The sequence below is a fragment of the Urocitellus parryii genome, chromosome 5 (genome assembly GCF_045843805.1).
Source record: "Urocitellus parryii isolate mUroPar1 chromosome 5, mUroPar1.hap1, whole genome shotgun sequence".
NCBI lineage: Eukaryota > Metazoa > Chordata > Mammalia > Rodentia > Sciuridae > Urocitellus > Urocitellus parryii.
The window spans coordinates 17,237,035-17,259,925 of record NC_135535.1 but is presented as its reverse complement, the minus strand read 5'-3'; the positions used below and the strand labels follow the sequence as shown (position 1 = coordinate 17,259,925).

The 22,891-nt window shown below is 42.2% G+C and overlaps 1 protein-coding gene across 3 annotated transcripts in view; it reads left to right on the top strand.

The window, feature by feature from the left end:
* Positions 1 to 22,353, top strand: part of Txnrd1 (thioredoxin reductase 1) — a 60,999-nt gene extending 38,646 nt beyond the window's left edge. For all 3 annotated transcript variants that reach the window (XM_026396753.2, XM_026396760.2, XM_026396743.2), the window contains 4 exons: positions 1,207 to 1,314; positions 4,176 to 4,271; positions 8,150 to 8,284; positions 20,159 to 22,353. In XM_026396753.2, coding sequence (XP_026252538.1) covers positions 1,207 to 1,314; positions 4,176 to 4,271; positions 8,150 to 8,284; positions 20,159 to 20,221 — 402 coding nt within the window. In that variant the 3' untranslated portion in view covers positions 20,222 to 22,353. The remainder of the gene's footprint in view (positions 1 to 1,206; positions 1,315 to 4,175; positions 4,272 to 8,149; positions 8,285 to 20,158) is intronic.
* The last annotated feature ends 538 nt before the right edge of the window (positions 22,354 to 22,891 follow it).

The window sequence follows — 22,891 nt, the reverse complement described above, 5'->3', positions numbered from 1 at the left end:
GTCATTGGGATTTTGATTGGAATTGCATTAAATCTGTATAGTGCTTTTGGTAGTATGGTCATTTTGAAAATATTTATTCTGCCTATCCAGGAACAAGGTAGATCTTTCCATCTTCTAAGGTCTTCTTTAATTTCTTTCTTTAGTATTTTTAAAAAATATTTATGTTTTAGTTTTTTAGGTGACACAATATCTTTATTTTCCTTTATGTGGTGCTGAGGATCGAACCCAGTGCCTCATGCATGCCAGGCAAGCACGCTACCACTTGAGCCACATCCCGAGTCCTCTTTAGCATTTTGTAATTTTCATTGTAGAGGTCTTTCACCTCTTTCATTAGATTGATTCCCAGGTATTTTGTTTATTTTTTTTGTGCCTATTGTAAAATGGGTAGTTTTCCTAGTTTCTCTTTCAGAGGATTTGTCTCTGATGTACAGAAATGTTTTTGGTTTATGGGTATTGATTTTATATCCTGCTACTTGGCTGAATTCATTTATTCTATTGTTTTCTGGTGGAATTTTTTGGGTCTTCTAGGTATACAATCATATCATCGGCAAATAGTGATAATTTGAATTCTTTTTCCTATCTATATCCCTTTAATTTATTTTGTCTAATTGCTCTGGCTAGAGTTTCAAGAACTGTGTTAAATAGGAGTGATGAAAGAGGGCATCCCTGTCTTATTCCATTTTTTAGAAGGAATGCTTTCAGGTTTTCTTCATTTAGAATAATGTTGGCTTGGGGCTTAGCATAGATACCTTTTATACTGTTGAGGTATGTTCCTGTTATCCCTAGTTTTTCTAGTGTTTTGAACATGAAGGGATGCTGTATTTGTCAAATGCTTTTTCTGCATCTATTGAGATGATCATATGATTCTTATTTTTAAGTCTGTTGATGTGATGAATTACATTTATAGATTTCCATATGTTGATCCAACCTTGCATTCCTGGGATGAACCTCACTTGACCATGGTGCACTATCTTTTTGATATGATTTTGTGTTTGATTTGCCAGAATTTTATTGAGGATTTTTGTATCTATGTTCATTAGAGATATTGGTGGTCTGAAGTTTTCTTTGATATATCTTTGTCTGGTTTTGGAATCAGGATGTTATTGGCCTCATAGAATGAGTTTGGAAGTGTACTTTTGAATCATTTTTAAGAATACCTGTTTTAGGATTTGCCTATCATAATTCTCTTCCCTGGTTTTGAAACAGTGTGACTATGAAAATGTTCCAACAACCGTATTTACTCCTTTGGAATATGGTGCTTGCGGCCTTTCAGAAGAGAAGGCTGTAGAGAAATTTGGGGAGGAGAACATTGAGGTAAGCTCTTCTTTTTTTCTTCATCTTGGACTAAGCTATACTACTTTTTTTCATCAAAATTTTAAAGTAATTTCAAGTATACACAAAAGTTTAAAAATGATGCAAAGAACTTCCTTATAGCCGTTGTCTAGACTCAATTATTATTACATTTTGTTCATTTATTTTATAAACTTTCATATTCTCTTGCTCTTGACTCTCTGAGCCATTTCGGAGTAAATTGAATGCTACTTTTTATCCTTTGATATTTCAGTGTATTTGTAATGAACAAGGGTGAACCACATTTATTTAGTTTTAATTATTGAAATATGAGAAATACAGCAAAGTGAAAACAAAAAAAAAAACCGTTTTCTTGCTTTGACCTATGTAATGATTGCTATTTTAGCATTACTGTCTGATCTATATTAACTTCACCACTCACCTTTTATCATGTAGTAAAGACATTGTATATTAAATATGACTTTTTAAAAAATATTTTTTAGTTGCCAGTGGATTTTTCACTTTATTTGTTTGGTTATTTGTGGTGTTGAGGATCGAACCCAGGGCCTCACACATGCCAGACAAGGGCTTTACCACTGAGCCACAACCCCAGTCCCTGTATATGACTTTTTTTTTTTTTTTTTTTAAAGAGAGAGAGAATTTTTTTAATATTTATTTTTTAGTTTTTGGCGGACACAACATCTTTGTTTGTACGTGGTGCTGAGGATCGAACCCGGGCCGCACGCATGCCAGGCGAACGCACTACCACTTGAGCCACATCCCCAGCCCATGACTTTTTAATATACACAAATAATACTACTTAAAAGGACTGCAGCATGCATTTAAATCACAGGGGAAAATCTTTCCAGTAAAACATTCTAAAATGTTTTTTTTATTCACAGATTTGTGAATAAAAGTCAACCTTATGATATAAAACCCTCTTTTTTTTTCTTAAATACTTTTAAAGATGTTGATGGATCTTTATTTTATTCATTTATTTATATAATGTGGTGCTGAGAATTGAACCTAGTGCCCCACACATGCTAGGCAAGCACTCTACCACTGAGCCACAACCCCAGCCCATAAAAGCTTCTTTTAACTACCTGACAATCTTTTATTTTATGCATGGATAGTAGCATGTAATATCTTAGTTTATTAGGAACACATTATTAACATTTTTTTCTGATTTTAAAAATAGTATAACTTCATTTATAGAATGTTTGAAACAGCAAAAAGACTATATTTTAATTCATGAAGAAATGACTGCTATTAATATTTTTGCGTATTTCCATCTAGACCATAAATATTTATACAGATTGAATATTCCTAATCTGAAGTGGTTGGGACCAGATTTTTTTTTCTTTTGCACATATATAGTGAGATGTGGCTGGGATTGGACCCAAGAAATATGAAATCCACTTGTTTCAATTTATACACATAGTTTGAAGGTGTGGAATATTTTCCTCTTGGGCATCCTATCAGCACTCACATCCTCCGATTTTAGAGCATTTCAGATTTTAGATGAAGATTAGGGATGCTCAACCTCTATTGCATGTATGTGTGTATATATGTGGGAGCATTAATTTTGTGTGGGTGGGCACATGTTAAGTTTTCAAAGTATGATTAACTGTTTTCATTTTTGTCCTTCAATTTTCTAAAAACACCATTTTTAGAAATGTGTAATAATTTGAATTTTTAAGGGATGTCATACTTTAATTCGTTAAGTCCCTTTTGTTTAGGTTGTTTATAGTTTTTCACAACTATAGATGAATGAATATCTTTATAATTCATTGTTTATTGTTCTTTTTTTTAAGGATAGATTACCTATCAAAGCTATTTAAATTTTGAGGTTCCTAATAAATATTTTTATTTCTTCATAGACTTTTATGAAGAAAAACAAATATTTTTGTGTCAAAAGTAAGATGTTTGAGTTGAAATTTTGAAAAAATATAAGGAAAATAGGAAATTCATCACAGATTGTCTGTACCATAGCAATCGTTAGCAGTTTGGAGTAATGTTCTTAATCTTTTCCCTTCATAATTGTTGCGATACTGTACATTTAATTTTGCAACCTACATTTATTTAAAAAAATTAATCATGTCATCATAACCAATGTGCTTTTACAAGGATCACTAACTGTGTGTTTTGAACTGAGGCCTTAACAGTTGCTGGAGAAAAATCTATCTTTGAGTTATCTGTGAGTTAATCTCAGTTAGTATGTCTACCCTCCCTGCACCCTCAGGTGCTGTTAGTGATAATGCCATAAGAGGAAATGTCTTTTGGAAATATAAACAAGGGATCTAGATGATTATGATGATTATTTCTGGCTCTTTATTTGTTTCTTGTCCAAAGTTGTCATTCTTATGAGGTAAACATACTATATTGAGTTTTTTGAGTTAGTTTTTAAAAAATTAATTAATTAATTGATTTTAATCGGGTATATTGGTTAGTTTTTAGTATAGGACAGTAGTTACATGACTTCTTTCATTTCCTATTTTCTTTATTTTAATTATTTTTGGTTTTAGTTTAATTTATTTAGTTTTTTTTTTTTTTTTTTAAGTGGTGCTGGGGATCGAACCCAGTGCCTTGCACATGCTAGGCAAGCACTCTACCACTGAGCCACAACACCAGCCCATCATTTCCTATTTTTCTTTGTTACTATTACTTAAGGTTTACTTTGAGGTTGGATTATTATTAAGGGATGAATTTATTTCAAAAAATCCCTGAGTAGGGTGTGTCAATTGCCTTTATACCATCTCCTGTGAATTCATGGATTTTATCATTTAATTAAACTCTTAATTATTAAAGAGCTTTTTCTTTCACCAGATCTGAAGTCTGCAAACTTGCTACATAAGAAAGTTTAAATTGTGCCTATATCCTTTTAGGTTTACCATAGTTTCTTTTGGCCACTGGAATGGACAGTTCCATCAAGAGATAACAACAAATGTTATGCAAAAATAGTCTGTAATCTGAAAGACAATGTAAGTACAATTCTGAATCCTTCTAATAATCTCATTTAGCTTTTAATATATGGTTGAATTTTTAAAGTGTATATATATATATATGTATATATATATATATTTTAGTTGTAAATGGACACAATAACTATTCTTACCTGGTGCTAAGGATTGAACCCAGTGCCTCAAACATGCTAAGTGAGAGTTCTATCACTGAGCCACAACACCAGCCCATGTAGCTCTATTTTTATTACTGGGAAACTGAGATTTTACTGCTTGGCACCTCTAAAATTCAGGAGACAAAGGTTGATGAAGAAAAACAAGTTTATTCAAAGCTTGAGGAAGATAGAGGAGACCTTTTTGTCTTAAGTTTCCATCTTTGTGGAGCTCAGAGAAACAGGTTTTATAAGAGGGGAAGGTGATACACTGAGACAACAGGCAGGAACTGTACATGCATAGATTTAACTAGGCTGTGCTAACCCAGGATGTTACAGTTCATTTCCCTGTCACCTGGCCCAAGTCAGGGGGTTCTCAGTTTGCACTCTCAGCAGGAGATGCAGAAGAGCAGCTATGAAAAAGTTGCTTTTACTTTTAAAGTTGCTGTGCTTGATTTTGACCACACGCTGTGTAGGGCACTACTCTAGTGTCTCACCTGCAGTCCCCCAGCTGTGTGCTCACCCTTCACTGGCAGAGGCCTTGGCTCCACTGCCTGCATTCCCCATCATTCCCCACGGCTGCATTGGTGCAGGGCCCTATACATAAGTAGCAGGCAATCAGTTCAGGGCAGGAAGGAGCCCAAGGAACAACTTCTGTGTTTGTGTTTATAAGTGAGTAGCAATGAAGTCACTGACTATCTAGAAATAATGAACAAAAAAGAATAGGAATGATGCAGATTTGAGCCCCAGCTGCTGGCACCAGAGAAACCTGCCTTGGGAAGAGCCCTTAACTGAGGTCCGATTCGAGCTCTGCCTGGAGCCTCTGGTAGCTAAGCCTGTTGGCATACTCCCAGGCCTCGGAGAGTTTGTGTCTTTACAGAATGAGGGACTGAAGCATCAGTGTTCTTCAAACTCTTGACTGCTGCCACACAGTAAGAAATGTATTTTACATGATAAACCAGGACACATGTATGTTCATACACATACTCTTTTAAGTATTGTACTTGATCATAGAAAATGGATAATTTTAACTTACCTGGCACATTGCCTTTAAACAAAATGCCCTCAGTAAAAATATAAATAATGCTAAGGAATCTATTCATTAAAAAGCCTAATAAGCTCTATTTTTAATCTTTAGTTTTGAATAGATGTAAACCATGTGTCTTATATAGTAACTACTGCTCCAGACAGGGACATAATTGCAGATTTTTTTTAATATGTATTTTTTAGTTGTAGTTGGACACAATACCTTTATCTTATTTACTTATTTTCATGTGGTGCTGAGGATCGAACCCAGGGCCTCACTTGTGCTATGCAAGCGCTTTACTGCTGAGCTACAATCCCAGCCCACAATTGCAGATTTTTTATTCTTTCTTTATTTTTTTGCAGAACCTAGAGTTTTAGGAGATACTTCTTAGATTCTCTACAAAAGAGGTCATCATTGAGGCATTTAATAAAAAAATACTAGAATAATCCATAATGAATATGCCATTGGCATAAAAATGATTGTATATAGTTTTCTTTTTAGACATTTTATTAAAAGTTTGTTTATGTGTGCATACATTAGATATCCATTCTACTGCAGAGAAAAGATATGGAGAAAGCATGAGGTATTCTTCTTGGCAATGTCACCTCTCTTGGGTGAGCGAGACTTCAGTTGCATGGAGCAACATAAAGTTTCCTTCATGCCAAGCAAATCCATTTTAACTATGTGCAGTTGTTTTTTCCCCCATTGTTATTTATTCTGGTAGCTTGCTTGTGTAATATGAAAAATAAGTTTCACTGCCAATAAACCTTCCTTACCTAAAACAATTGAGGTCATAATATTTTCATGGACAAAGATAGTAACAAAGAAGATCTATGTTGTTGCTCTTCTGTCATGAGCAAGCTGATGCAAAAGCATGCTTCTAGAACTTCTGACTGTCCTTGGAGCATGCTTTACTCATTTTGAGTCAGTCATCTGACTTTAGTGTCCAAATGTCCTTGATTTTTTTTTTTAAATGTATCACTTTTTTTTAATTGATTTTATTATTTTTTTTAAATACACGACAACTGGAATGTATTACAATTCTTATTATACATATAGAGCACAATTTTTATGTTCATGCCATGTCCTTGATTTTTAAATCTGCTAGTTTTTACATATTTTAACATAGAATATATATAAATATATGTAAAGACAGGGAAAGTGCCCACAATTCAGAGTCATTGAACATTTTTGCCATATTTGCCATAATCACAGGTATTGTTTATAAATAGCATAGATTTATTGAACACTTAACTGTATCAGATACTAAAAGATCTGCATTAATAGGTATTAATTTATTAATATGTTTAATAAGTATTAGCTTATTTAATCCTTATATAATCCTATGGCATGTGCGCTGTTATTTCCTTCATTTCCTACTAGAGGAAACTGAAGCGCACAAAATTTAAGTATTTATCTCATTAATAACAGAGTTGGAATTTAATTCCAGTCAAGGTAGAGCCCTTTTAAGCCATCTCCTCCTCCTGTAGTCTTTTCAAAACTCCCCCAGAGGCACAACTCTGAAGTCAGAGGGTCTCTCCTTTTTGTTTCTGTTCATTCATAATGTTATGTTTTTATAAATGTCACACAGTGTTTTGTGGTTTTAGAATGTTATCTTCAGTAAATACAACCTGGTGCATTGTTCGTTTTTTTTTTTTTTTTTTTTAATGTTTTTTTAGTTCTATGTGGACACATTGCCTTTATTTTATTTTTATGTGGTGCTGAGGATCGAACCCAGTGCTTCACATGTGCCAAGCGAGACTCTACCACTGAGCTACAATTTTTGCCTTTACCTTGTTTTTTAAATCTATTTTTATTTTTTGAAATCCTCCCATGTTATTACATGTAAATCTAGTGTATTTTAAGTTTTTTTAATAACTCACAACACAGATCTTCTTTATTCAACTTTGAACTCCTGATTGTCCAACACAGAATGTGTCATAGTACTTTGGCACTAAAGTGACCTTTCTGATTGTTGCCAGAGACTGGCTGAATAGTTCTGCACCCAGTTGAATGGCCTCAAGTGTTGTGAGGAAATGAGACTAGGTAGTTTAGCTTATTCAGGGTTGGCTCTTGAAAAACTGAGTACAGCCATAGAATGCACCAGGTTTCTCTGCTCTTGGCAGAGGTAGCCTGAGTTTAGGATTTAGAATTTATCCAAAGTAATTCCCAAACAGGTAGCTCAGAGTTGCTAGACCTTTTCCTTTTGCTTTCAAAAGTATTTTCATACTGGAAGGGTCTTAACAGTATCTAATTGCTCTTTCTACTTCTTAAAACCTTAAATGATTTTTTTTTTTTTTTTTTTTAGTTTAAGTGACTGTTCTTGAGCCTCATGGTTTCCAGAGATAGTTTATGTGACACTGAGAAATCAAATAGGGAACACGGGGTCCCCGGGGCCTGTGTCACATCTGTAAGTGTTCAGTGGTTCAGGAACTGCAGATGTCTTTGCTTTTTAGTTTTCCATCCTCCTCCTCAGGTCCTTGTCAGGCCGTCTTGTCTCTTCCTCCTGCTCAACATGCACGTCATGCTCCCTGTGGCGGCCCACACGAGGGAGTCTTCTGCCTAATCAGTTTGTAGTGCCCAATTTCAGCATGAGTCTGTGGCCGTTTCTGACATGGGGTTTTTAGACTAGACCAGGGAAATATTCAAGGCCAGATAGGAAAGGATGGGGATAAAAATTAGCATGCTTTTTAAACTTTATTTATTTATTTTTATCTTAGGAACGTGTTGTGGGCTTTCATGTACTGGGCCCAAATGCTGGAGAAGTCACGCAGGGCTTCGCAGCTGCGCTCAAGTGTGGACTGACTAAGAGGCAGCTGGACAGCACGATTGGAATCCACCCCGTCTGTGCAGAGGTGGGTCATGTACACTCTCTGAGCTATTTAGAAGTGTACATCATTGCCAGTGTGAGGAGCAGGCCTGGGACTGTGAACAGTGTTCTCTGCTGCACCTGACCTACTTCTATATCTCCTGACCTTTGATAATGCTTGAGAGTACCTCAAAGGAAGGCCTTTCTCTCAAAACAATTTTTTTCAGATATTTATTACCAAACTGGAAATGTCTGTCATGCCTTTCAGTGTAAAAATTTTAAGAGAACAACTGATAAATATGGGCTTTAAAGCACTTACTTATAAAATCTCCTTAGTTTTTTTCATGGCAATCAGTTAATAATGCCATTCAAACTCCAAAGACCCTCTATCTTAGTGATCTGGGGTTACTTCAAGGCTAAACTAATATTGTCTGTGCCTCTTGCTTTTGTTATCAAAACAATGAGATTAGAAAGTGATGGAACTGGAAATTGACCACCTAGGCCTCTGGGTGTCAGTGTTTCTTCACTGTAAGTGAGTGATCATCCAGGAGTTGAATTTAGTGAGTGATACTTCACAGGAACTGGCTGGGAGGTGGCAATGTAGCTCTGGAGTTTAAAATCGCAGCTGTTGTCTGTGTACCCTAGCCAGTGGTATCCAGGGTGTGAATTGTGTGTACAAACACATACACAATGGTGTGTGTGTACCAGATTTCATTCAGCAGCTGGAGGACTGGCCGGTTTCCATTCCTGATTGCACTCGCACAGCTGAACTTTTTGCTGAGTATGTGAAATGTCAGTTTTCAGACATGAAAAAGTATCTTGGCTTCGCCTTCCAGTTGGGAATGGTGTCCTACTCTAGATTAATAAGCACTTGGCTTGATTGGAAACAAAATATTAACATATTTAGAGATTAGGACATGATTTGTAGAAAGCTGTTTTTGCTACAAAGGAAAAAAAAACCCTAAGCTTTCAAAAAACATAAAAACAGAAGAGTCTGGATTAATGTTAATGCTCTGTAAGAATGTGTGATATATCTTTTATTCAGTGTTGACTCAGAGTAGGTACATGGGGAAGGAGCCAGTTAACTTTGCATTTTTGAGTGCACGCTAGTTTCCTAAGGCTACTGTAACACAGTGCAACTAACTGGTTGCTTGAAACAATTGACACTTACACAATCACAGTTTGGGAGACTGGAAATCTTGAATCAAGGTGTCAGCAGGTCTGTGCTCCCAAAGCATCTAGGGAACAATCAGATCCTTCCTTGCTTCTGTTAGCTTCCAGGAGTTGGCTTGGTGTTACTTGGCTTGCAGGTGCATTACCCTCGTCTCTGCCTCCAACTCTGCGTGGCCTTATCTCTTTGTGTCTGTGTCCCAATTTCTTTCCTCTTACAAGGACACAGTCATTGATTTAGGGCCTACCCTAATCCAAAATGGCCCTCACGATATTGCCAAGACCCTGGTGTTTTTGTTTTGTTTTCTATTTGTTTGTTTGGTAGATTGAACACAGGGACACTTGACCTCTGAGCCACATTCCCAGCCCTGTGTTGTATTTTATTTGGAGACAAGGTTTCACTGAGTTGCTTAGCATCTTGCTTTTTGCTGAGGCTGGCTTTGAACTCGTGATCCTCCTGCCTCAGCCTCCTAAGCTTCTGGGATTATAGGCATGTGCCACCGTGCCTGGCAAGACCCTGTTTTTAAATAAGGTTACATTCACTGGTACAGGGGTGATCATATCTTTTAGAGGACAAAATTTAACCTGCAACTGTGGGAAATCTAAAAATTAGTTGCCAGTCCAAGATCGTTGTGAATTGCAACATTCATCCCCAGTATGGATGAATGAAGAGATTTCCCAGCTTGCATGTAAGAGTGTCTGATTCCTGTTTGAATTCAGCTCCCAATAGGCTGGTTGAAGGGCTGCTGGCACTGGACTTGCCTGCCTGCTTGTGTTGTTCTTGACCTGCAGCAGCATGCACAGTGTCATCTGGCAGTTGACTGCCAGCCAGGAGAAAGACTCAGTGAAGAGGCAGGAGGTCAGCCAAAGGCCTGTCCTTCTTGGTACCCAGCACATTTGCCGCTGGACACCTCCATCTGTCAGTGCTCTCAAGACTTTGAAGCCCAAAGGCTGAATGTTCTGATACTCTGCTAACATTTTGATCACTTGGATTTATTTTTTCCAAGTTTATGACTGATGGATAAGATAAAAAATGTTGGATGATACTCATTCTGTGCACCTTTGTGTGAAGCCACATTTGGAGCACCCTGTTGGCACTGGGAACTGGCAGGGATTTGTGACAAGCTTAAGAGCAGGTGAGGCATGAGAGTGAAGTTCCCATTGTAATCCACGGTAAGGCTCCAGGATCAGGGTGAACAATGCAGGGCACCCGAGTGGGCCATCTGCTTTCCACTCACAACACTTCTAACACAAGATGTTTGTGAGTGGGGTGGGGTGGGGTTTCTCACACCAAAGGCCAGTTCTCCAGACAACGGCTGGATCCTACCGTGTAAATCAGTTTGAGGCTAACTACCTGGGATTGGCATCAGGCCCCACAAATTAAGGACTTTGTTTCACAAGACTGTCCCAACTTCAGAGGCCAGTCTCAAGTCTAGGCTTCTAGTGTTTCTGACCGTCCAGCTTTCCAGTCTCAGGGGTTCCCATGATCCTTTCCTAATAAATTGCTAGGCAAGGGACTCAGGAAGACAATTAACTTAACGTTATTGGTTTATTACAAAGGATGTAACTTAGGAAGCGCCACATGGAAGAGTGGTGTAAGCAAGGCAGGCTGGGGGAATGTGGAGCTTCCATGCCCTCTTTGAATGTGCCACCACCTGGCACCTTATGTTCAACCTGGAAGGTCTCCAGTCCTTTTGAGCTACTATGGACAGTGGGCTGGAAGAGGCCCGTGTAGTAGCCAGTCCAGTTATGTACTGTTACAGGGGCAGATGAGAAAGGAGCCTGGCCAGACTAGGGAGGGGGCGGTGGGCATTGAACGGCTCTGGTGTGCTGGGATTGGGTGGACAGCACCGCCAGCTGGTTGGAAATGTGACGAGGGAGAAGCTGAGAAGGACTCAGGTTGGTGTCTTGAAGCAGCAAGTGGGCTTTGGGGGTAACCACTATGGCACCGGCGCCTGTGAGGGTGCCCCATGCACAACTGTGTTCTCTGTGTGTCAGCGTCCTTTGGGCTTTCACAAGGAGGGGAGGGTGCCAGCTCTACCTGACAGACACCTTGATCTGGGTGGTCACCTTGCCCAGCAGTGGCACAGCTAGGATCCCACCCAGGCGATCTCAGCTCCAGGCCCCATGCTGAGCAGTGATAGTCTACCTCCCTGGACTGTCCTGAAGTGTTTGACACTGAATTGAAAAACTGGAATGATTTCTTGGTGGCTGCATGAGCATACTGTCAGGACACAGATCTGAGTTGTGGTCCCATTCAGCAAGTTCTTCTCTTTAAGACCTGGCCGCATCTCTCAGCTTTTATTAGCTTCCACATGAAGTAAAATAGAGACTGATTTACAGAGTTTGCTGGAAGCCCTGTGGGCCAGGTGTCCGGGAGAGTCCTGGCATTTGGCCATGGCAGTAGCTGCATCTGTGCAGTGTTTCTTTCCCAGGGAACTTCACCGTGGGCGGTGGGGCTTGACTGAGAGGCCGCACAGCGTTGGTGTGGAAGGTGGGAGGACTGCTGTTTTGAAGAAGCTCCTGGTGGTGTGCTCCTTTTCAGCCCTGGTTGTGAATTCTACTTGCTTAGAAATTAGAATTTGAAAAACCAAGCTTTTAGATCCTAACTATGGAAATCTTTTTTAAAGCTTCTTGATCTAGGGAAATGAATTTGATAGTTAGCTGATTCTTAGGGACTTTTTCTCTGTTAAACACAGGATTCCAAATCGGGTAGTAACTGGATGGAGTCCAGGCGTGTCTGGGTGGGGAGTGCCGCTCTGGGTGCTACTGTCCACATAAGAAGGTGAAATGAAGAGGAAAGGCTTAGAAACTTAAAGAGCAGTTAGACAGTGTCTGATCTACTCAGAAGAAGTTGGGAGTTTGATTTTATATACCTTGTAAAATTTCATTTTCCTAGTAAGTTTTTATTGAATTTCACAAATGTTAGTTCATTGATGTAGTAGGAGTGCTACCTTTAAGAATTAAGAACTCGTCCTGAGCACTGTTCGGAATAGGCACAGCCCTCAGGCCAGCTTGGCAGCTTGGTATTGAACGTATTGAACGAACTCCTCCCTGCCACTCTGATGACTCACCTGGGGAACTGGAGTGCCTTTGGCTCTGAGGAGTACTTACTTTCGGAAGTTGGCACATCCCTCAGTTGAGACTTCACTCTTAGAGAAAGATAGTTTCCACAAGGCCATCTGCCCACGGTTCTCTTGGGATGGCTTAGGAAGGAGGTGGAGAAGCTCCTTGTTTCGACTGGAATCTTTCTGGAGGAAGAGTCCATGCCTGCAGTGGCTCTGCCAGAGCATGAATCTGGGGACAGCAGGGTGGGGGTGATTTATTCTGGACTTTAAGCAGCAGTCCTTGTAATTTAAAGTGGTAATTCAGCTAATAAAGTTTCCTCTCACGGGAGACAGCAGCTCAGGAGGAAAAGTTTTTAAAAGACTCTTTTGAAATGTCTTAAAATGAATTTTAGTGCTGAACATCAAAAGTTCTAGGGTTTTAATAGCTTGATCCCTTTGTACAAGAGGGGGCCTCCTGGGGAGCCTTGTGAGGCCTTGGGAGAATGGGCTCAGCGTCCAGCAGCACTTGACCTGCGAGGCTCCTGCTCCTGCGTGTGGGGAGGCTGCTGCTGCTGCTTGTTTTTTGTTTTGTTTTGTTTTTTAATTTTGTTTTTAGGAAAATTTTAAAAGAGCCGAATCTTTTCATTTAGAGGGATCAATGATGACAGCTTGGCTTCCATCTTAATATAAGTGTATCATCAGAAAAAAAAATAAATATAGCTCTTTTGTCATCTCCCATTTTCTGATGGGTTTAGTTTTGTATGCAAATCTATTTTTATTTCTAAATCAATTCCTGAAAAATAGAACATTAGGTTGCAAATTCTCAAGTCTGAAATTTGTTTAAATGTATTCCCTTCCCCTTTGTAAAAATTGAAAAGAACGCATTTTAGATCCTGTTTTAAATTGTGCATAATACAACCTTGCTAGCACAGCTATTTTCATTATCGCATATTGTCTCCTAGTCCTCATCCATAGTCACACTTGTTTTAAACAAAAGGATTGTATTGGTTTTCAGAAGAGTTGCACTCCTTTATAGTGTCACCAGCATTCAGTGTAAGAGCACTGAAGAGAATGCTCCAGAATTCAGTCTGTTTTTTTGTATGAAAGGGGAATAGCTGTTTAAGGATTTTTACATACCTTTGCAAACAAGGGAGAGCCTTTTATTATAATATCATTATTTTGGATGCAAATTGTCCAGATTTTCTTTAGGGTTCATATTGTAAGTATTTTGAGATAATAGCCTTAAATACTAAGGTCTCATGGTATATTAGTATATTGGAAGAAAAAAAAAGACTCTGTCTCTGCTCTAAAGCTAAAAGAAGCCAAGAACATTTCTCAGTGCTGTTTTTCCTGTATATAAAAGTATTAGCCTCTTTCAGAAGTGTCTTTGATGCTGATACCAGTTGTTCTGATGCCCTTAATTTCCTGTGCTGTTTCCTCTTTGTCCTAAAAACTTAAGAAACCATTGTTTTTCAGGAATCAGTAAAAGGGGCAGTTGGTCAAAAAGTTTGTCCAGGTGTGCCATCAAGAAGGCAGGCACCGGGCTGGGGCTGGGGCTCAGAGGTGGAGCACTTACCTGGCCCCTATGAGGCACTGGGCTCGATCCTCAGCAAAATAAATAAATAAATAAGTAAAATAAAGGTATTATGTCCATCTACAACTAAAAATTATTAAAAACCAAAAGAACAGACAGTTGAAATAAACCAGCCCCAAAACGTCAAAGGCTGAGTGTTTTCTCTGATATGCAGAAGCTAATCCAAATGAAATGGGGAAAATTAAAAAAAAGAAGAAGAATGAAGATCAGTAGACAAAGGGGAACAAGAAGGAGGCAGAAGGGAAAGGGGACGGGGAGGGGGAGGCAGGGAGTGCATCTGACCTCGTGTTCCTGTGCACACACATGAATACACCACATCCAGGAGACACTGAGGAAAACAAGCTGTAAGTAAATACCAGAAAGATCAGTGGAGTAGAGGGAAGGAAATAGAGTGAGTGGGAGGGAGAGGAAGGGGAAGTACCGGGGACTGAATCAGAGCGAATTATGTTCCATGCTTCTATAATTATGTCAAAATAAGTTCTATTATTATGTAGAACAAAAAAGAACCAATTAAAAACATAACACAGGCCTTTTCCCAAGGAAGCCATGGCCTGTGTCTTGGGAAGGCCCACTTGGCAGGACAGACAGAGTCTGAACAGTGTTAATGTTACAGTTTCAATACTATTTGCGGGTCCCCCAAGGCCTCAAGTCTTGAAATTTAATCCCCATTGTGAGATATGAAGATAGTGGAAACATGATCTGACTTTGATCTTTAGAAATGAAACCTTGAAAAGTGATTAGAATTAGGAAAAAGTCAGCATGATCTAGCATCCACATTTGCATCCTGAGGACTTTTATAAGAAGAGGACACACAGCTGTGCACTCCTATAATCCTGGCAGGTCAGGAGGCCGAGGCAGGAGGATTGTGGGTTCAAAGCCAGCCTCAGCTACTTAGCACCGCCCTAAGCAACTTAGTGAGACCCTGTCTCAAAATTAAAAATAAAAAGGGCTGGAGATATGGCTCAGTGCTTAAGTGCTTCTGGGTTCAATCCCTGGTGCCCAAAAAGTAAAAGGGGGATAGGTGGAGAGACTATGTAGACACACACACATGCTCGTGTCTCTTGCCATATGATGCCCTGTGCCTTATTGGGACTCTTCTAGAACAAAGGCCATCACCAGATGTTAGCCCTTGAGCCTCCAGAAGTTTGAGCTAAATAAGCCTCTTTTCTTTATAAAGTTAGCCTGCTTCAGGCATTTGATTATAGGAATGAACAACTAATATAGTTTCCCCTCCAGCTGAATTTTGCTTATGTTTTTTTCTCAAACCAGCTTGCTCAGTGAGATCAGAAAGATCTGGCTTGAAGTCTGAATTGTACTTCAAAACAAAATACATTTCTAAATTTGATTTGAGTGCAAAGCATTTTTTAAATTTTCATGCCTGGATACTATAGATATGAGCTTGAATGGTGAGTTCTTGTTTTTGCTTGTTAGATTGGTTTGTTCCCAGAAGCCAAGACATATTCCTTGTTGGTACTCTGTGGCCATCATCGGTCAGGTGTGACTCAGGGCCAGGCTGATGGCGCAGTCTTCCTGATCCTTGTTGGCTCAGTGAAGGAGCCAGTGGCTACTCAGAAGTGATGTGTCCTTGGCTACAGCAGACCCACGGCCCCCACTTGCCTTTCGACAGTGTGGGACTATAAATGGTGGAAGGCACTATATGTCTATTTTGTGAACTAATGAAAATCAAATAGAAGCATTTAATCAGAATTATAGGAATTTAAACCAGATGTCAGCATTAAGAGTTCAAATTTGACCGAAAAGAGGTAAAATAAATAAAATAGTTGATTACACATCAGCAGTAGTGGAGATAGAAGAATTGGGAATCTCAGATGCATGATCTGAACTGCCAGGGAATGGTTTTGCCTGAGAGGAACCAGATCATGGCTTCCGTATTGGACATGTATCATCCAGGAAAAGGTGTTTGCTATGTCTCAGCTGAGAGGAGATGGCTGGAACTTGCAGATCATGTGCCCATCAGAGTGACTGAGCTTACTGCAAGCACCCAGTGGGAAGAGCTGAGCAGGGCCCAGGCACTACCTCCTGGCCCTTTTCATGTCACACATACGTGGATGATTGTGACAGTTGTGTAGCACATTGGGGTGAACAGACGAGGCAGCTGGGATCTGCAGCCAGATAGCCAGAGGTTCTGGCCACCTGAGTGCAGTGGGCCTTTCAGCACACCTGGGCTGTGACTGAGAGCGGCTGCAAGAGGAGGACCCAGGAGGAGCGCTGTCATGGGAACAAGAGGAGGACTGGATGGTTAAAAGGTGTGTGAGGCCAACGAGAAATGCTACCATGCTGCAGAGGGACTGCATAAAGTGAGGCTCGGGAGTTGTCTGTCCCCTGCATTTGGCAGTGAAATGTGGGAGAGGGGGACTTGAGGGTGGCAGTAGAGCCCAGGCAACAGCAGCTGAGATCACTGAGAGGAGGGTGGAGACCTGCAGGTTGGAGGAGGGCTGTGGTGAGAAGGTGGCAGCTGAGCCCTTTTGAAAGCCCAGGAGAAGTGCTGGGAAAGAGGTGTCCTGAGCAAGTCATGCCATTAACGTAGACTAATACGCATGCGTCTTTCCAGTGTCGGGATTAATGAGTAACAATAAGTAATAAGTAACAATAATAAGCCCACACTACTTTTCACCGGTGGCGGTCACCGAATACTTGTGGGTCACCTGGTAGTCATAAGCTGGGCAATCAGAGGTTCTTTTATCCCAATCTAATTTCTAACATCTGTAACACTCAAGTCGCACACTTAACACAATTGCACATGTAGGTTACAGAAAGGCTAAGAAAGGGTTACAGTGGCCACGGGGGTTCAGGAGGCTGAACTGAGCAAGGGAGAGCAGACGTGAGGCAGAGTCGCTCCAGGTGGTCAGACAGGAGTAGGAACCAGCAGAAGAACTTGTTTGAGCACAGAGCTGTCAGAGCACAGGAGCTTACTCCTGGACAAGGTCCAGACAGCAGCAGGTTCATAGTGTTAGCTTGAGGTGTCAGCTTTCGGGGGACGCATGGTTGTTACCGGTGGGAGAAACCGTAGTCTTCTAAAACCTGAGGGCAGAGATCAGAGGTTCATCACTGGTGATTTTCTTGGGCAAGGCTTGTCAGGAGTGACCAGGTGATGGGGTCAGGGTGCCACCATGTTGCATCGTGGGGTACTCCTCCTCTTATGGGTCTTGAGTGAGGGGGTTGCCTCATTGGTGGTCTGGTGGTTCAGTAAACTTATGGGCCTGGTATTTCTGATGTGTTTGATATTCCCATGCATCCATGTGTTCCTGATTAATGTGTAAGCTCACAGGGGGTCCTCTTATTAGCACAGTTTATTTATCGGTTATGCCTTGTGGTTGTGCCAGGCGGATGGTGTTTGTTTACTTGTCCAAACAAGGTGTGGTGCCATCCCACCTCAGCACTTGAACTGAGAATGGAGTAGCTATGGCAGGCTACTGTTTTCCAAAATAGAGTAACAGAGGTTTGGGCTGCCGTGGTGTTAGATGTTAAGTGTCCCCAGAAGCTCACGTGTCAGACAATGCAGGCAGGTTCAGAGATGAAGCGATTGGGTCACTTGGGTCACGAGAGTCTTAATCCAATCAGTGATTTAATACCCTCATGGGGGTTAACAGTGGTAACTAAAGGCAGGCAGGGTGTGGCTGGAGCAGAGCCGGTGGGCACTGGGGGTGTGGCATTGGTATGTATTTTGTATTTGTCAAGTGGGAACCCGCGCCCCCATTCCTGATGAGATGTCTTGAGCTGCTTGCCTCCTCCACACTCTCCACCATGATGCCCTGCTTCCCCTCGAGGCCTGAGGAGTGGAGCTGGCTGTCTGGACTGAGACCTCTGAAACCATGAGCCCCTAAATAAACTTTTCCTGCTTAAAATTGTTCTTGTCAGGTCTTCTGGTCACAGCAGTGGGAAAGCTGGCTAAAACTGGCACAGCCTGCTCTCAGTAAGACTGTGTGGATAAGGGAGTTGGGGCAGGTGATCACGGAACAAGGCCACTTCTGGCTGCTGTGGTGAAGGGAGAAGGAAGTGTCACCAGGCGGGTCTTGGCGGGAAGGGCATCGGCACCTCCTTGCTACGCCCTCACTTTGTCTTAAAGGGGTTTTTGTAGTATAGCTGTGTGAGGGACAAAGTCACTCAAGTTTTATTTGTCTCAAAATGTCTTTATTTGACTTTCTTCTTGGAAGGATATTGTTATTGACTTTGAAATTCTAGGTTGACATTTCCTCCCAGCTCTTTGAATCTGTTTTGGGCACCTGGGTTATATTGTCTTTCTTTGAAGAATGACAGATGGGTTTTCTTATGTTAGGCAGCTGTTAATGGGAGCCTATTTACAAGTTTGCTGGTTATGGTCTAGAGCAACTTTTACTCCAGGGCTAGTAGTAAGTAGCTTTTCTCCTAAGGGGTGGCTTCCTGAGATCTCTGAGTGGCCCAGGGGCTCAGTGACCTCTGGCCTGCAGGAAGACAACTGGAACCTCTACTAACCCCACATGAGCTTGGGTGGCAGTGGGGTTCCAAGTCCTGGATGGTGGTGTTCCTGGCCACGTGGGTCCTATGTGCAGATTTCTGGAGGTGGGTGGCTCCCTTCTCTTGGGGACTGTGCCTCACAGCTTTCTGGCCACTGCATCCTCCCAGGATCTAGTCTGTCTTGTCTCTTCAAGCCCTTGAGCTGTCTGCTGGTCTTGCCCCCCATCCCCCCTTTTGCCAGGGTTAGGTTAATGGCTGCAGGTAGGAAGCCAAGCAGGTAGACAGGTTGCAGGTTTACCTTGTTCTTTCTTCAGGGATCACAGTCTGCCAACCGTTGTCTAGTGTCTAAAATGTCAGTTGCATATAGTTTTGGGGTTGCTTAAGAGAGAGAGCTGATCTGGTACCAACACTCCATTAGACCAGGAATGAAAATCTATTTTTAGATGTTGAAGCATTATGTTCTTAAAAATCTTGGCTGCAGGGAAGTTTCCTACAGTTAGTGAAACTGCAGAAAGATGCTGTTGATGGTCTCTGTGGCTTGATTTCTAGGCTGGGAACCCTCAGTGCGTTTCCTGCTCTGATGTGCCACAGAAATCCTACTGTATGAAACCACTTGGGGCTTCTGCTATAAATGAGGTTCCTGAACCCTGCCCTGAGAAATCAGAATTTGTATAATTCTATGATTAGTATAATTAGAGTCAGTGTAATTTTCCTGCGTTCCAGGCAAAGTATGAGCAGCAGGATTCATTCGCTCACATTTGGGGACAGTTGTTCTGTGCAGGCAGTCATGAGCAGTAGCAGGTCAAAGTTGACTGCAGTTGTTAAGGCTCTAAGCCCACAACCACCCACTGTTTGCCAAGATCTGAAACAAAAGAGCTCATTGGCTATTGCATGGGACAAGGTTAGTTGGTTTAAGCACCTCAGAAGTCTAGCCAAGTTGAAGTCACCTGCCCTCTGAGCTCTTTGTGCAAGGAGACATACCAAAATATCTCCACAGCATGTTGCAAAGAGCACAGTGGCCACCGCTCGGATGGCCAGGAGGAGTTTGGAACCGACTTCTGCATGTAGCATGCTACAATAATTGAATTGAATTTCCATTTAGTGGAAAATAGAATTAGAGCTATTTGTGATATGGGTGAGTTTCAGAAATACAGAGCCAAGAAAGTAGCAGAGTAGTATGTACAGCATCTTGTCACATGTGTGAGGTTTTTTTTTGTTTTGTTTTGTTTTTAACTACAAAAGAAGTGCACAGGAGTGATGAGCATGGATTAGGGGAAGAGAAGAGGGCTGTGGTCCTCTGGGAGAGGCAGATGTGGGGCTGCCCAACAGCCTGGGCCCAGGGGTGCTGGTGATCGTGTTCTTCACTCCTGTTCCTGGGCCCCAGCATTGGTGATGGGTTTCTTTCAGAATTGAGGGCGGATGGATAGCGGATTTGTTTTCCTCACATTCGTGCTGCCAAAATTCCCTATTTGATGTAACCTGTGTTGTTTTCACCTGGGTTTTAACATGGTTTCCCTTCTCCCCTCTAGAGAATAGAGGTCACAGTGCTTCTCTGTTGCATTAAGTAGTCACGAGTCATTTCCAGTGCATGTGGTGTTACCTGTCAAGTCCCTTGCTCAGGGGTCTGAACATGGCTGTGTCTTTTCTCCTGCAGGTGTTCACAACGCTGTCGGTGACCAAGCGCTCTGGGGGCGACATCCTTCAGGCTGGCTGCTGAGGTTAAGTTCCCAGTGTGGACGCGCCTGCCAGGACTCCAAGCCACTGACTTGTTTCCTTGCCCAAATCCAAGGCAGTTTTCAGAAAGCTTCTTGGGCTCTTGGCACCTATTCAAGGTGCTGTGCTCACCATCACCCAAGGCCCCTTGGACCTCATGGGTAGGAGGCAGTGAGTGGAGGCAGGCAGCGTCACACTGGGGCCACCATCACAGACTCGAAACTGAACTGGCAGTGCATCGGAGTGATGCGTCCATGAAGTCACCAGCCTCAAGCCCGAGTGGTGGGCGGTGATGGAACAGCTGTCAGATGAGTTCAACGTTGCCTTTACTGCGTGGTTTTCTTACACATTCTCCAGCTGTCTAGCATTGATTATATGTTTTTTTTTTCTCTATAGGGTTAATGATACTAGAGATGAAAAATATTAGCTCTCAGTTTTTGTCCAAAGCAAGCCCTGACTAGAATATCCACAGTGTCCTGCTGCCTGAAAGGGGTGAGCTGGCTCGCTTGGAAACTACGTAGGTTTGTCCCATGGAAGAGAACGTCCCTGTGACCAAGATGTGTCTGTTGAATGCCAAACTGGCTTGTTGAGCTGTGTCTCCTTTAAACAGTACAGCTGTGACCGCCCCTTCCCAGTTTGGCTCTCATGGGCTACGTCACTGTTAAGTTCTGTGCAGGAAGAGGAATGGCCCACTTGAAGGAATGCTGCTGTGTGGAACTGGGTGGTGGTTCCCACCATGGTCCTTTGTGGGGGCGGTCGCACGCCTTGCAGAGAACAGTCACTGTCTTCCTTGCTTTTGCTTGTGTGTGTTGGTCTAAGTGAGCTGAGGTCATCTGCAAGGAAAAGGCTTCGCTTGCTTAAAACTGTCTGGTGGGTTTAGCTTTTAGCTAAAAACACAAAACCCCACAGCTGTTTGTTGAGTGTGCGCATATCTGTCCCTTTGGAAGAACTACATTCACAGGAAAGTAGGTCTTTCCACACTTTGGATTTAAGTCTGTGATAATTGATTTTTTAAGGAAGGTGTTAATAACATAAGTTATTTAATTTTTTGAACACAGGTGGATGTGAAGGATTTCATTTAAAAACCATGTGATTTTGATTTGTGTTGTGAACTGAACCTGGCGAGTCCGGGGAGCTGCCAGCTCTGCTGCCGGCTCTGTGCAGCAGCTGAGCGGCACTTCTCCACCGTGGGCGGAGGACGTGTGCTGGGGACATCAAGGCTCCTGCCGGCAGTTCTTGCAGCTCCCGTTGCATCCCCTCGGAGCCCTGCCTGTCCTTCTTACCTGTAGCACTGAGTGGTTGCTTCACGCACATTTCTGGCCACCTCAGGGACCCCTGTGTCTGCCTAGCATCTGGTCAGCAGCACACCGGGCTCTGGCCCTGCCTCGTGCCTCTGTATGAAGAAAATGGGGAGGCAGCAGGGGGAAGGGAGCCAAGGTGTGTGTTCAATTTTATTTATTTACATTTTTAAATCCCCCCAAGGCTGCCAACCCGAGATGAAGGAGCAGGCAGGTGAGGTGAGGGCACCTAATCATGTTGATTCTTCCAGGGGAATGAGCGCTCCGCCCCACGATGATACATTTCATAGACTTGTTTAGATTGAGTTCATGGCCCAAAGTACTGTGACTCACTGAATTCCATGTATTTTTTTGTTACAAATCTTCTGGGAAAAAAAAACAACAACAATGTGAAACATTAAAAGGTGTTAATAACCCACTCGTCTTGTTGAGTGATGATCTTGGGACTGTGGGGCACACCTCTCTGGCTCTGTGTTGAAGACGGTTAGAAACGAGCTGCTGAGCAGAAGCTCCGGCAAGGCCAGCCGTGAGCCGCAGTTCACCACTGGTAATGGCACTGGTGACTGCCACTTATCCTGATCTGACCCCTCAGCCTTGGTCTTGAGGGAGACGAAGCTGCCCCACCCGCGGAGGCCCGCTCTGCTATCCCAATGTCTTGGACTCCAGGACTGTGACACTCACTTGCCCCCCCATGTAGTACCAGGAGGTGGCGTGTGACCTTTGCCTCCTTTCTGGACTGAGCAGATACCTATTTTGGGTATAAATAGACTCGTCACCATTCCCCAGCCCCTGGCAGTGCCCAGGCATGTAAGTATTCAATAAAGTTTACAAAGCTGTGCATTGTGTGCTCAGATCATTCACTCATATGTGTCAGTCAACCCCAGAAACCCCCATTTTATGCCAATGCTTAACAGATCTTTTCAAGGTGTGTTGTTTCCTTTCCACATGGGGTGACTGTGGGCTGCTGTCACCGCCACCCCAGCCCCCTACTGTACCGAGCCCCGTTTCCCTACCAGGTGGGAGTCTTCAGGGACCATTCCTGGGGGTTGTCATTTTCCACCTGCCACAGTGCTGTCTGCACTGCAGCCTCGTATGAGATGTTCCAACACCTGTCATTGCTGTGACCAAAACCTGATGACAACATTAGAGAAGGAAAAGTCTATTTGGTGCGCACGGTTTCAGAGAATCTGTCCCTAGACATCCAACTCCATTTAATCCCCATCCGTGGTTCAATGCACTGATGAGGTTAATGCTCTCATGGCCCAACCATTTCACCTCTGAATTTTCTTGCATTATCATGAACTTTTGGGGGACACCTAACATCTAAACCAGAACTTCTAGCTGGTCTTCCCTCTGCCAGTTAACTTCTGATATAC